Below are 13,588 nucleotides of genomic sequence, written 5' to 3'. Positions count from 1 at the left end.
TGACTGCAATGTGACATGCACGTACTGTTGTACATGCTGAGAACTGGAATGCAGTCCATGGAATGGTGGAGTGAGCTTCATACTTGTGGGCTTGGTCACAAGGCTGCTTAAATGCTCACTTTACAGACAATTTCTAGATTTCTAGACTGCTCTGGTAGTTGTAGGGAGCTGTAGGTGTGGGTGCTTGCATCCAGAATGTAAACAGTTGCTGAAAAGCTGTTCCAAGCTTTGCACAACTGCTGCAGAATATTTCCAAACTGGTTGCAAAAGGATTAATCCTATCCTTGGCAGAGTCTCCCTGATTCTTACTGTCTCTGCTATGAGTTTGAGGTAATGACAAAGCACCTGCTTAGAAGCATAAGGACTCACTTCAGTTGAATTCCTGGTAACTTCATGATGCTTAGTATTGTACAAAGAAAAGTAAAAAGTACTTATACTAAAGTTTGTTAAATTTCTGACCTGGCAGCCCAGCCTGCAGTCTGGCTGGCTGGTGGTTATGTTCTAAGTGAGCACTTGCTGCTTGAAGTGATATGCCAGGTGCTGAGTGAAGGCCTGAAGTTGTTCAGCCCTGCCCAGACTAAGAGCTTTGAACACTGGTTGCCTCCTGACAAGTATCCCTTTGTGTACAGAGCAACAAATGTGCTTAACTGGGAGTCTTGTGGTTCCTGAGATTTTGCATCACAGGTGCAAATGCAGTTTAACTACACAAATAACAGCTGAGGGGTCAGCTTGCTGCACATCTGGTCTAAGCCAGTCAGAGGGAAGGCTGTGTCCAGTGCTAACAGCAATTAGTAGCCCTCACTGTTTGTTTGCTAGTTGAGCTTTAATCCTCTTCTGCCAGTAGTTACTGGAAATGTGGAAACTGAAGATTTCTTTTCTGTAGGTTGTAGTCCTCTTACACCTCAGGAGGTGTTGGTTGCAGCCATGAAAAATTCAGGTGCAGGTGTTAGAAAGTATGCTCAGTTGTTGGCAGGGCACATGTTCATTGTCTGATGTATTGCCTTTGACTTTGTTGCAACATTTTCTATTATCTGGGCATTCCTGGTCTTGGTCTGAGCTGTTCTGCTTGTGTCCTCTGTGAGCGAAGGTGGGATGCTGTGAATGGGCTGGGCCTGACCATTAATGCATTGCTACACCTTGGGCATGCAAAGGTGGAAATTACTTTTACTGTGAGTGTTGCTTTCCAGCATAGATCTGTGGATTAAATCTGCTCCATGAAGGTTAAAAGTGACTGAAATGTACATTGCCCATAATGCTCCTCTTAAATCCTTTTGGGCATTAGCCACAGGCACTTGACATGTGACGGTTGAGTGTTTGCAGTTGAAATTGTTGCACACAGCAAAGACTGCCTGGACAGGAATTTAAATAAATCTGTGCAAAGCTCTGAAGGAGCTTTGGAGGCAGATGGAGGCAGGGAAGTGCAATCCTGCCGTGACCCAGCAGGTCCTCGATCTCCCAGAGTGTGGGAGTAACTGTGCAGCACAAGGAGGCAGAGCTAGGACTCTGCTTGAAGGGGCAGGTATATTCTGGGGGCCTCTTACTACTGGCTGCAGTTTACTAGTTAGTGTGAAGCATGGCAGGAAGAAGTACGGCCTGGCTCCGAATGTGGGAGCTGCCGCCTGCCGTGCCAGCCAGGCGCAGGGGCGGGGCCCGGGGCGGCACGGCTGCCCTCAGGCTGGGGGCGGCTCTGAGGGGGCGGCTCAGCAGCCAGCCCGGAGAAGGCAGGACGAGCAAGGGTTGCATTCCCCACACACAAGTGTGCAGGGAACATCTTCAAGCGTTAATTCAACAGCAGTTCAGATTAGATCCTCGAAACGCTGGAGCCAGCCCTTTCTGGAACAATTGTTTAGTCGGGTATGAAGTGAAGTGTCAGCCTCTGGGCAAAATGGCTGCATAAAATTCCATGTGGCTCTTAAAAGCAAAGAGTTCTGTTCTAAATGCACTCAGAAGAAAGCTTCATCCTCTGGACCGTCTAAAGAGCAAGCTCAGTGAGGGGTAGGTAGGTGCAGACTGTGGTTTGGTTACACAGCTTGCTGAGGAAGGGGGGGTAGGAAATGTACTGAAGCAGCACCCAGGAGCAGGCCGGAGTTGTCTCCTCTGTGCCCTCAGGGGAAGCCTGGGAGGGAGGATGCTGAGCCAGGCACACCAGACTCCAGCTGTCTGGACTGCTCCAAGCCAGAGACCGCTCAGAGGCAGTTTGTAATGTTCTTTAAAAAAAAAAGTAAAAAATAGAAGCCTACTGAGCTGCCACCAAGACAGTGGGTCCCCTCCTGACAGTCTTTTCTGAAGTTACCTGTGGGGAAGACATGACCAGCCACTTCAAGAAACAGCAAAATCATGTTTGCGACACAATTTACAAATTACTCTATTTAGACCTTTAATTTGTGATATTAATGACTGCAAAACACTTAGAATGACATTTGTTAAAGGCACATTTCATTTAATGCATAGTGTACCATTCTAAAATATCCTAATTTCCTTACAAAGTGCTTGAGCAGCCACATACAGATAAAGTATAGCAAAATATATTTACAATCTAGGGTTTAAATCTTAATCTGCCTAAAAATATTTAAAAAACTACAGAGATAAAATTAGTGCTTTTTTCAGCTTAACTGGGTGAACATACCCTGCCCTCTAATTTTTTCTAATTTTTTTTTTTTTTAGTGATTTGCTTAGATTAAAAAAAGATTTCTGTACAAGATGTAGTTACAAAAAGGTATGTTTGAGGATACTTTCGTAAGTATTAAGCACCCTGTGAGATGCTTGTGTATATATATATTTGGGAACCAAAAAGGGCGAGCTGACTGTACCTCAAAAGTATTGGTTTCAGCTAGATAGAGGAACATAATTTGTTTCTAGTCAATGTAGAACCTGGAAACAAGGAGTGCTGAGGAGTTGACTCACTTTTTCCAACGTGATTTGTAGCATTGGGGAAGGTGCCTGCCCCATTCCTGTGGGGGACTGGCCTGATTTAGACCTAGCAATGATTATTTTATTTTTATATCCCTTAAGCCTCTCCCCTGCCTAACCCTGCAGGTCTGTCCAGCATCTTGATTTTTAAACCACCATCTTAGCATTGCATACTCCAGTGGTTTGTGTTTTTTCTTTGAATTAATAAAATCACCAGTTTTGAATTCGAGTGCGATGCCCACTGCCTTAGCCCATGAACAGCAAATTCCTGGCCAGGATGAACCTGTGAGGTTACAGTGCTGAATAGTGCTAGAGGTAAGGACCAGGTGGGAAATTTTATTTTCCAAGAGTCAATGTTTGCCCACAGAACAGCAGATGCCAAAAATAGGTCTTGGTTTACAAATACACACAGTGTCTGGTCTAAATTACTTTTCAACTTTTGAGGTACAGCTTTTAGTGTTAAGGGGTTTATAAAATATACACTGTTTTTATCAAAAATATTTATACATTCTATTACAACATATTGCTTTTTACCCTCAGTAACTGCCAATCCAGGGGCTGGAGCTCAGTGGCCTACATGGATACATTTTTTTGTTCACTTGGCCACTCCGCAACATCGGTGAAGTGGTACAATTAAATTACTTGCCTGGAGGTAAGAATACATTACAACTTCCAAATATACATGTTCACAGCATGTATACATTGAAAACGCTTACTTTTCCTAAGTGATATGATACTGTACAGCAGACAGGAGGATGGAGGGGGTTGGATACAGACTGGGACCTTCTCTGCCCCCTCGGGCTACAGGAAAGGCTCGAGGCGAGTACGGAAGGGGCTGGACCTGGGCCTTGCGGCTGCTCCGCTCTGGGCTTACCCTGAGCAGCGTCCTCCTTACATTCCTCATCCCAACCAGGGCCTTAAGCCATGCTCAAGGAGCTTGAAGGCAAAACTGTTTGGCAAGTGACTTTGGTAAACTCTCCGGATTTTTCTGGGTTTTGCTTTGTAATGGAAGCACTTACACAGTTAGTATCTCAAAGGCAAGGTGTTTAACATTTTTCCTAATAAATACCGTAGAAAATTTACAAAACAAGGCATATCTGTTCTCAATACCATTATTTTAAGAACACAAGATGAAGGTGTACGTAAAAATGTGTAGTTTTAAAGACTGCACAGTATTTAGCTGAAATCATTTGCCTTCTCCAACTAGAACCAGGTTCTGTGTGAGTGTCACCGGTATCCCAACTTACTTCAGTGTGGCTGAGTGGAGATTACCTAGCTCAAAGTCTGCTTTTCCCACTTAAGGCAGATACTTTAAAAAGCGGTATTATCTGCTGTGGAAGAGTGAGAGAAACTGTACAGATCCACGTGTGCCCATGTGCAGGAAGTTCAGCACAGCCTGGGTTCACCAACTCAGCTTAGGAACGCCATAGACCTGCTTTCCAGTGCTCAGATAAAAAACAATATACAAAGAGGCCACTCTTCAAAAGAGTGTAAAAACAGTACTTAAAAGGATCTTCATGTGATTTAAAAAAACCCAGAAGCTGCAGGTGGCACAGAAAGCAATTGAAGGGTCAGTATTCTTCAGAGAGAGGCATTCTTGTGAGCCAGTCAGCTGGGGCTTCACAGTGTGTGGAAGTTAACACCAATCAGCAATGTAATCAAAATCTCTGAACATTTCCTGCTCTTCTTCTGAAAGTATCCTTGGTTCCCGAGGTGGAGTGAGGATAGGTGCTTCAGAGGTAAATTCATCATCAAAATTACTAACATCTTCTCTTCCTCTAATGGTAGGTACGAAAGGAGGCTTGACTTTCTTGGCCAGTAAAGCATGCCAATCTATTTGCTGTAAAATAAATGAACTGATGTTTAGTTTCCCATCTCTGCTCCTTTGTGTCCTTAGAAATAATACTCACTTGTACTCACCCTGAAAAAGTGATGCTTTTTCACATCCTCTGCATCCTTCTCTCCAGCCCCAAGACGCCGCTCTGGATTTCTTCGTAGCAGCTGAGAAAACATGCAGAGTTTCAGTGGAGAAATTCAGGGGGAGGGAAAGGAAGGAGGAAGGATGAGTGTTACTGTGTATGAGCCAAGACCAAGATAAGGTGGACAGTGAAAGTCATACTGCCTGACCTATGGGCAGTCCTTTCCCCTTGAAGGAATGGACGGACAAAGCTTTTAGCAGTGCTCTTTCAGCCTGCCAGCACAGTTTCAGCAGCAGCCAGTGCCAGAGCAGACTCATCTGCTCTGCTGCAGCACATTGCTGAATTGGGTGCTCCCTGCAGAGCTGTGCTGCCATGTCTTGGTACTGGAGGTGATCCAGGGCAAATCAGAGTGCAAAATTCCTCTTTGCTGGTGCAGGTACAGATTTACATGAGCCAGTGGTTCTTGCTCAGCTCAGAGAAGAGATTAATTATGCTGTTGTCTCAGTGCTCAGCTCCTTCACAGCAGTTGATTTACCAGAAGAGGGTTCAAGCTGCTTCATACATTCAAGCAAAGGAAAGGGTTTCCTAGTCACCCCCCGAAGTTTGATGCTCCCCCTTGTGACTTGTGCTGCTGTGAGCAGCCCCCTGTTCCAGGCAGGGCCCAGCAGCAGGGTGGGTTGATATTCATGATGCAGCCATCAAAAAATAATGTCTAGTATATTGTGAATGAAATTCTGTGATGGGATGCTCAGAGCTCCAACTAGTAAACTGCCAGTACAAAGTTCCTAGTACATGTATTGTGGGTGCAGTGTAGCAGCACCCTGTGCCCTGTGGATATTGGCATGAATTTGAACAGCAAAAATATCCTCCCCAGCTACTGCCTTAAAACTGTATTCTGTTTTCTTCCTTTAGGCAAACACTCTCTCCCTGGGAGTAAGCAATTTTTTAAAGTTATCAAATATTTATGTTATTACTTAGACAGTTAAGTCACATTAGTTACTGTGCTACAGCACATTGCTGAATTGGGTGCTAAACTGATACTCAGCATCAGGCATTTATGTGGAGAGGCTGATTCCAAAGCTTTGGAACCACCTGCAATATTGCCTTTCTATCAACTATGATAAGGTGCTAACTTCATTTCAACTGCCTTCCTTTGATAAGCAGACACATCTCACTAAGGAATAGCACTAGCATCAACCATAACCAAAATCAGCTGTTCCTTGCCAAGAATGGGACTACAGATGCCATGTGTACAGTGTTCCCTGCCCCAGCTGGAACAAAACCAAAAAGATTTAGAAGTCTTTGAATTAAAATATTCATGTGACAAGGCTAATCTACCAAATAGGTCAATGCAGCAGTGTTCAGCTAGGAAAAGAGAGCTGAACTGCTCTAGTTAGGTGAAATTAGGAAACTTAGTTCAGAGAGAAAATAAAGCCTTAAGTGTTTTACACTTTAAAAAGAAAAATTTGCTCCTAAAAACGTGGAATGGCATAGACAATTTTCATTTAAGGTGACAGGCAGCATGACACACCATAAATGAAGCAAGTCTGAAATTTAATTATCAGAAAAATACAAAGTGCAGGTTCCTAAACTATTGGAAACTATATTTCTTTTTTCCTCAGAAAAGTAATTGTTGGAAACAGGACAACAGGGAGATACTGTAATAATTATTAAAATGTTCTTACCCGTCTCATTATTGAGATGGCTTCTGTAGACAGAAATCGTGGATATCTTACTTCATCATTTACAATGCTGTCAAACACCTCTTCTTCATCATCTCCAGGGAAGGGAGACTACAATGAAAGTTATTAAAAACACACTACAAACAGGCTTAAAATTACAACTGAAAGCAACATAAACTCAGCTGAATATTTTGAATTAGACACCCCGAAATGAACATGGCTTTCCCCAAGGAAGATAGAAAAGGCAAGTTGATATTATCCCATAATTCCTACTGAAGGACTGTGTTTTAAAAATGTGCTTTTAGATGTAGAAACAGCTAAAACTGGGATCTTCTTTGAACTCAGGGTGCACATGGAAATTATCTATCAGCTCTTCTTTGGGGTAGCTGCCATTCACAAATAGCATGGGCAAGACTGATTTGTTTTAGTAAAATCTTTAGTATGTTGCAGCTCAAGCATTTTCAAACTGTTTTGAAGTGGCCTGACAGATGTAGGTGACACTGTACAAGCTTTTTGCCCTTTTTTACCTGAAAGGAAGTAAAAGTAAGTTGAATGACCATATTTTTTTGGAAAAGAACAAAATTATGAGTTTTTAGCATGTGTGCTATCACTGTGCCACCTGGGAGATACTGTTACAAAATGGCCCAGAAGGTAGAGCAGTATATGCAACAGCAAATAAACTTCTCAACAGTGATTTATTTATACCATCTCATTTACATGGAACTGAGGCTTTCTATTTTGGTATGTTTGGCATAATCTTTCATTGCTATCCAGTTTTATGTGTTAAAGTTCACTTTTGTTCAAACTAGAGGAGTTAAGAAGTTTATTTTTTCCCCAAAAGCATGTGAAAGCAGAAGACTGATATTGTTGTACACATCTAGATTTGGTAACAGATGTGTCCTGGAAACCTAGCTCCCCCATACTGTATGTACAGATGTACTGTGCTCTTAGAGACATTGCCATTACTGGAATTTGATTTAAGACATAACGATGTCATAAATATAATCTAAAAATAGAGTAAAGCAAAAATCTGTTACAACTTGTTGGCTTCTATAATTGCTGATTAGTCAAGCTCCAGACATGACTTGCCAACTTCTCCAGTGTTACAGCAGCCAGTATCAGGTGAGTAGCTGCTCAGTATTTCACACTTCTTTTTCTTGATGACACACATTAAGATGCTCACTGTAAAGCTGGGTATGCCTATGCATGCTGTATAATGAATACTGATACTGTGGCAGGTAGGGCATATGAAATGTTAACAGGCTGGTATCCTGAGGTTTGTAACCTTTAAACATTGCTTTTTATGACTCCACTGTACCGAACTAGAACTTACCTCACCCACCAGCATCTCATAGATAAGAACACCAAGACCCCACCAGTCTACAGCTCTTGTATAGGAGGTTTCTGTCAGCACCTCTGGAGCCAGAAATTCCGGTGTGCCACAGAATGTGCTTGTTCTGTCTCCAAATCCCATTCCTGAAAGTTACAGATAATGAAAAGCAAGCAGTATTTTCTACCATTCCACAACCTGTTCCTCCAAGCAGAACCTCTCTCCAGAGAAACTTCAGCTGATACTGTAGATCCAAGGCCTGTGACATGAAGGCTCAGGCCAATGAGGTGAAACATTCCCTCCTTCTTCCTCCCCATGCCTTTGTTTCACGTGTGCTTCCATTCAAATTTTTCTATCCCTTGCTATATACAGTGAGCCAGATTAAGGTTCCAGTTAACCTCTGTTACCCAGTTATCTTTGTTTGGAAAGACACAATCTTATGCTCCATTTCTGCCAGTTAGCACAAGGAAATGCAGTGCACACTAGTTTAGCCAACCTGCTCCTCTGAATGCTTGCGTAGTGCAAATTACATATAGTAGAGTAAAACATGGAGTGTAGTGAAAGAATGTGGAGCAAAATAAGCCCTGTGGATTTGCCAGAGGGGCACAGTTTGAGACATCAGCACCACCAGGCCTGATGTGACATGACATGACAAGGGGAGCTGCTGCAGAAAACTTGAGAAAACCATTAATTGTAGCAGTCAGTAAAGGAAAGAACTTTCCTTCTCATTTTGTTTCGTCATTTACTGAACCTATTTGTAGCTACAGTCACAGGATTTGCCCTGGCACTCATGTCTGAAGACCTACTGAGTTTACCCAATTCTTCTTAGGCTACCTTAAAGGAGAAGATATGGAAGACAGGCTAGATAAACTGAAAAAGGAGCTTTGCCCACACAATGGGTTTTGAGAAAAACACTGTAATAACTACCTCTGTTTGGTATTTGCCAGTAGTGAGAGGCTTGAAAGCAACTTTCTAGGCTTTCCTTTTGGGACAATCTCTCAATTTTAGCTGTAGTATACTTTGCACATCATTTTCATAAGAATCACACTTCCATATTCTCAGAGTTGCAACTGTTTCTGAGCTCAAAAAGTAGATGATCTATTTGTAAAAAAGCAAGGACTCAGGATGGGTTATAATGGCACTTGATTTTGTTGTGCAGTGTCAAGATGTTTAGAATGAGGAAACCACCTAATGCTTTTCCTACTCCTAAAATGTGCAGTGTTGCTTGCTAACAAGCAGAGATGTGATGAAGGAAGAGTCAGAATAGGTGATGCTCACACTGACAATAAATAAATAAAAAGAACAGGGCAATGCTCACATGCTCCTGATATTTCCCTACTAAGGAACTTCCTCCTACCTCCACATTTGTACAATCAGAGGTGTATTTTTTTTCCTTAAAATGACACATGGTAAATAGACCCTATGCACATCTGGAAGTCCAAAACTCTCAAGGAACAGTCAGGGGTAGGACAGACTATGGAATTCCCCAAGAAAGAAAATTCAAGGGCCATTACCTTCTTTGCAAAGACCAAAGTCAGCAATTTTCACAAAGCCTTCTGTGTCCAGCAATAAGTTATCCAACTTCAAATCTCTAAACGAACATTTGAGAACAAAATTGCATCATTTGATGGGTTTCTTTAGTACTGTTCAGAACAGCTGAAATTCATCTGCTGGAAATGACTACTTACCTGTACACTATTTTGTGCTCATGTAAATACTGAAGTCCAAGAACCACACATGCAGCATAAAATCTGTTGAAAAAGTTGAAGTTAAAATTTCAATAGAATTTTGTCTTGCTTTTCAGAATGTGAAATCCATTATTATTCATTTTTTTCATGAGCCATCCTTTGAAGATTACTAATTGTTTTTTTTGGGTACAGATTAGTTTTATAGAAGGCCAGAGTTTTAAAGCCAGGTGGCAAAAACACTTAAACTGGCAGCTTTCAAACTGCAGCATGTTTGCTTGGGCTGGAGGATGAATTTTCTGTAGTGTTCACTGCTACAGCATTGAAGGTTTTCTAAATCGGCTTATTCTTTCCTTTTTTTAGCTTTGTCTACTATTTTAACTCTTAATTCAGCTTTTTTATGTAATGCTAAAAGAAAGTATTATAAAAATTAAATACTTGTGTGTGGATTTTGAATTCAGTGTAGATTCAGGCACATTAAACCTAAATGTCATCTTCTAACAACAAAATCAGTTAGCATCTCCAACCCTTTTAAAAACTTAAGCAGCATTTACTGAAGTGGCATAATGTGGTGATAAAACCCTTATCCACGGAGCAAAGAGCCCTTCCCTTAATGCCACAGGAAGGGAGGGATACTCACACTGCTCTGGGCTCAGAGAAGACATCAGTGTGAATGTGCATCATCAGGTCCCCACCAGCAGCATATTCCATTACAAAGCACACGTGATCTTTGGTTTGGAAACAAGCAAAAAGGTTCACCAAGAAGGGATGTCTTACACTATTCACAGTTTCAAATATTCGCTTTTCACACATCAAGCTGCAAACAAAATCAGGAACAATATAAAGCTCAGTGCTGAATAACAGTTTTTCAATTCTCAGAAATTATTGGTATTTTATACTTTATTTTTTTGCTCTATTCCTCAGGATAAGAACTTATTTTTTTGTTCAAGAAAGATTTTAATATCAGGATGCCATTAATTTATATTTAGCTTTCCCAACTGAAAAGAGGAAATCTAGCAGTCCATGAAAATTGTGCCGACAATTTTCCTTCCACATACTTGGATTGCATTAACTATGCATTGGTATCCTGTGGCATTAATTTCAATCAATTTTTATTTTAATTATTTACAAAACATAAAGTGGAAATCCAGTGGCAGTATTACAGATATCTATCTATAGTAGTTCCTGGTTATTTGTTCTTAAACCAATTGTTTAAATTGTAGGTTACTGTTAATACAGCTATCCTTCCTGCAGATGAATACAGTCACTCTTAAGCAACTGTAAAAACACCTTCTTGCATGAAAACCAAACAATTTTGTAATCGCCCTTTCATGTCCAAGCAAATAAAAAACCCCAAAAAAACAGAACCTGATTTTTGCGTTGAAAAGACTGAAAATCACCCAACAGTATCCAAAGAGAAAATATGTTGGACAGAGCAAGACAGTATGTTACAGGTTCAGAAATAGCAACACGGGTTCTGCCAGTAAAGCAAACAGTCACTGTTATCCCCTAATGTGGTGGAAGTAATTAGAATAAATACTTGCAAGAGAACCCAAAAATCAAAAGCAGGATCAGCTTTAAGTCAGAGCTGTAGTTCAGGCATAAGAAGGGCACTACAACAAACCAGGGGTTACTCTGCTCCCTCCTTGCCCCAGAACAAGAATACACATCCACAGCAGCCAGCTATGCAGGGAGATGACAACTGACTTTGCTCTTCCACTCAATTCAGCAGCTCCCTGGTAGAGCACACAACTGGTTTATGGAACCCACATGTTATATTGTACAAACTGACCTGTCCACTTCATCACGAGCCACAATATCTCCTTTCTTTAAGGCTTTAATAGCAAACATCTCATTTGTGTTTTTGTATTCTGCCAACAGCACCTAAAACAGAGGAAATAAATTTGAGAGCTGTATCTACTTTTTGATAAAGCCTTGACACTTGAAACAGCCTTTTGACATTTACCTTTCCAAAATGTCCTCTGCCCAGTACAGCGCAGCATCTGAAATCCTTCAGACTGAACTGAAATCTTTGTTGTGATCTATGTAAATAAGAATTAGTCACAAAGTTTCTAGTTTGTTAGCTTTAAAAAATATTATTCAGATCAAAACAGGAAAACCACTGCTTTTTTACCTCCTATCTTCAAGCTCTCTGGTGTTGGTGTATTTCATGTCTGAATGGGGAACATCAGACTCACAGATTATTTCAGGCTGGAGTTTTGGAACAATACTATTTCTGCCATTTTCAAAATCAAAGGTTGTTACTTCATCCTGTGAAGAACAAGAAACCTGAAAATTTAAAACTGATTGTGAAGGCAAATGAATGCAGAAATTTTACTATAAGCACATGAAATTCTTAATACACCCATTGCCTAGGCTAAAATGGCAAATTTTCAGATGATACAGGCAAGTAAGATTTTAGCAGACTGATGACATCTATTGCTCCAGTCATTCTGCTCTTAATAAAACCATTTTATCCTGAATACTCTAATAGTTTTGGAGCTCTGGCTTTTTTTCTGTGGTGGAACTAATTACATGGAGTGTTAAACACAACAACCACAGAAACAGTTTGCCACTAAGAGCAATCAGATCATTCTGCTGACACAATTCTGTGTGTGGAAGTTAAGGCAGCACATGCTGATTTATAAAGGCAGAAATCCATCATACAACCATGTTAAACTGTATAACCCAAGATTCTTAAAAATTACTTGCCTGAGAAGGCACATCAGGAGCCTTTATCTCAGAGGAAGAGTCACATATTTCCACAAGGGAAGATGCACGGGGTGGAGCAGGTGGAGGCTCAGGCTCAAGTTCGAAGTCCAATTTGGCTACAGGAGAGTCACTGACAAGAAAATAAATAACTCCTCAGTGTATAGCAATGACTATTTTAATACCTGTGGATTTCTCCTAAACCAAACCTTGTGTGTCTGGATCTAGCTATAGAATAGTTTTCCACAACTAAAACATGGAAAGGTGTGTAGCCATGCAGGATAACCAGACTCTGCACACGTTCTGTACACGAGGGCAGAAGCCTCTCAGGGTACTGCAGAGGTGACCTACCTGGCTGGCAGGGTCAGTTCAGCGAGCTGGGGATCCACCACTTGCCCTGTGGCAGGCACTGCTGCTTGGGGGCTGAAGGTGCCAGAGTGATTCACTGTAGGAATAGCTCTTCTTACCAGCCTTCCCCAAGTGGCAATATTAATATTCATCTGAGGAGCTCTGAGAAATGTTTTGCCTGTAGATATTGTGAAAAAAGAAAATAGAGTGCAAGTAATTTCCTTACTCATTACCAAAACCAATAATTAAAAAATCCCATATTAATTAATTTATAGTTTATGAAAAACAAACTAAATTTGTAATTTTCCTTAGCAATTTCTAATTATTCAAAATTAAATGCTAATGCTTAATAAGGAATTCTAATACAAAAGATTTCTAAATGCAATGCCAAATCCTTCATTATCAACAGTATTATTTGCAGGCAAACATTAGTCCTCTATATAAAAAAATTCACAGATCTATACAATTTTTAAGCTTTACATGTTTATATTAAAGAATCACCTTGCTGTTTCGAAAAAATTTTCTTCTGCCTCTGGAGTTTTGGTCTTCTTTCAATAACTGGATTGAAAAATGTAACCTGCAGTTCAAATAACGTATGTTATAGTTTCAGAACAAAATGCATTCTTAAAAGTTCAGGGAAAACTTGTTAAACTATTCTGCCATGTAATACTTTCAAGTATGTTCAAGTGCTTCAAAGAAACATTCTTACCTCTGCAAACAGAGTGCCCTGGGGTTCAAGATAGAGACACATGCCATGCCGTTGGTTATCCAGGAAATCTTCCAACCTCAGAAACTTGACTGCACACAAAGATCTCCAGTCACGCCAATAAACTGAGATTTCTAATTCACGTGACTATGACAGGAAACACAGACACAGGAAATCACTTATTTGTAATTGTTCTGCAAGGGTTACCAGAGTACAATTGTAAGATCAAGAACTCAAGGATCAAGATGTAGAGCTGTTATTTTAAAAGGCTGTCAGGGCTAACCAGTCAGACTGAAGCT

At 40.8% G+C, this 13,588-nt stretch overlaps 1 protein-coding gene across 2 annotated transcripts in view; it reads right to left on the bottom strand.

Annotated features, from left to right (window-relative positions):
• Positions 1-2,352: 2,352 nt before the first annotated feature.
• Positions 2,353-13,588, bottom strand: part of PKN2 (protein kinase N2) — a 55,081-nt gene continuing 43,845 nt past the window's right edge. The window contains exons 9-22 of one of the 2 annotated variants that reach the window (XM_039727072.1): positions 13,293-13,436; positions 13,085-13,160; positions 12,587-12,761; positions 12,239-12,368; positions 11,661-11,815; positions 11,493-11,568; positions 11,319-11,410; positions 10,167-10,343; positions 9,530-9,592; positions 9,356-9,432; positions 7,845-7,987; positions 6,515-6,622; positions 4,831-4,911; positions 2,353-4,750 (exon numbers count right to left, since the gene is read on the bottom strand). In XM_039727072.1, coding sequence (XP_039583006.1) covers positions 4,547-4,750; positions 4,831-4,911; positions 6,515-6,622; positions 7,845-7,987; positions 9,356-9,432; positions 9,530-9,592; positions 10,167-10,343; positions 11,319-11,410; positions 11,493-11,568; positions 11,661-11,815; positions 12,239-12,368; positions 12,587-12,761; positions 13,085-13,160; positions 13,293-13,436 — 1,701 coding nt within the window. In that variant the 3' untranslated portion in view covers positions 2,353-4,546. The remainder of the gene's footprint in view (positions 4,751-4,830; positions 4,912-6,514; positions 6,623-7,844; positions 7,988-9,355; positions 9,433-9,529; positions 9,593-10,166; positions 10,344-11,318; positions 11,411-11,492; positions 11,569-11,660; positions 11,816-12,238; positions 12,369-12,586; positions 12,762-13,084; positions 13,161-13,292; positions 13,437-13,588) is intronic. The other variant, XM_039727073.1, reaches the window with a different exon arrangement.

Source organism: Passer montanus, unplaced genomic scaffold (assembly GCF_014805655.1).
Source record: "Passer montanus isolate IOZ18808 unplaced genomic scaffold, ASM1480565v1 scaffold60, whole genome shotgun sequence".
NCBI lineage: Eukaryota > Metazoa > Chordata > Aves > Passeriformes > Passeridae > Passer > Passer montanus.
This window is presented reverse-complemented; position numbering and strand designations above follow the sequence as displayed.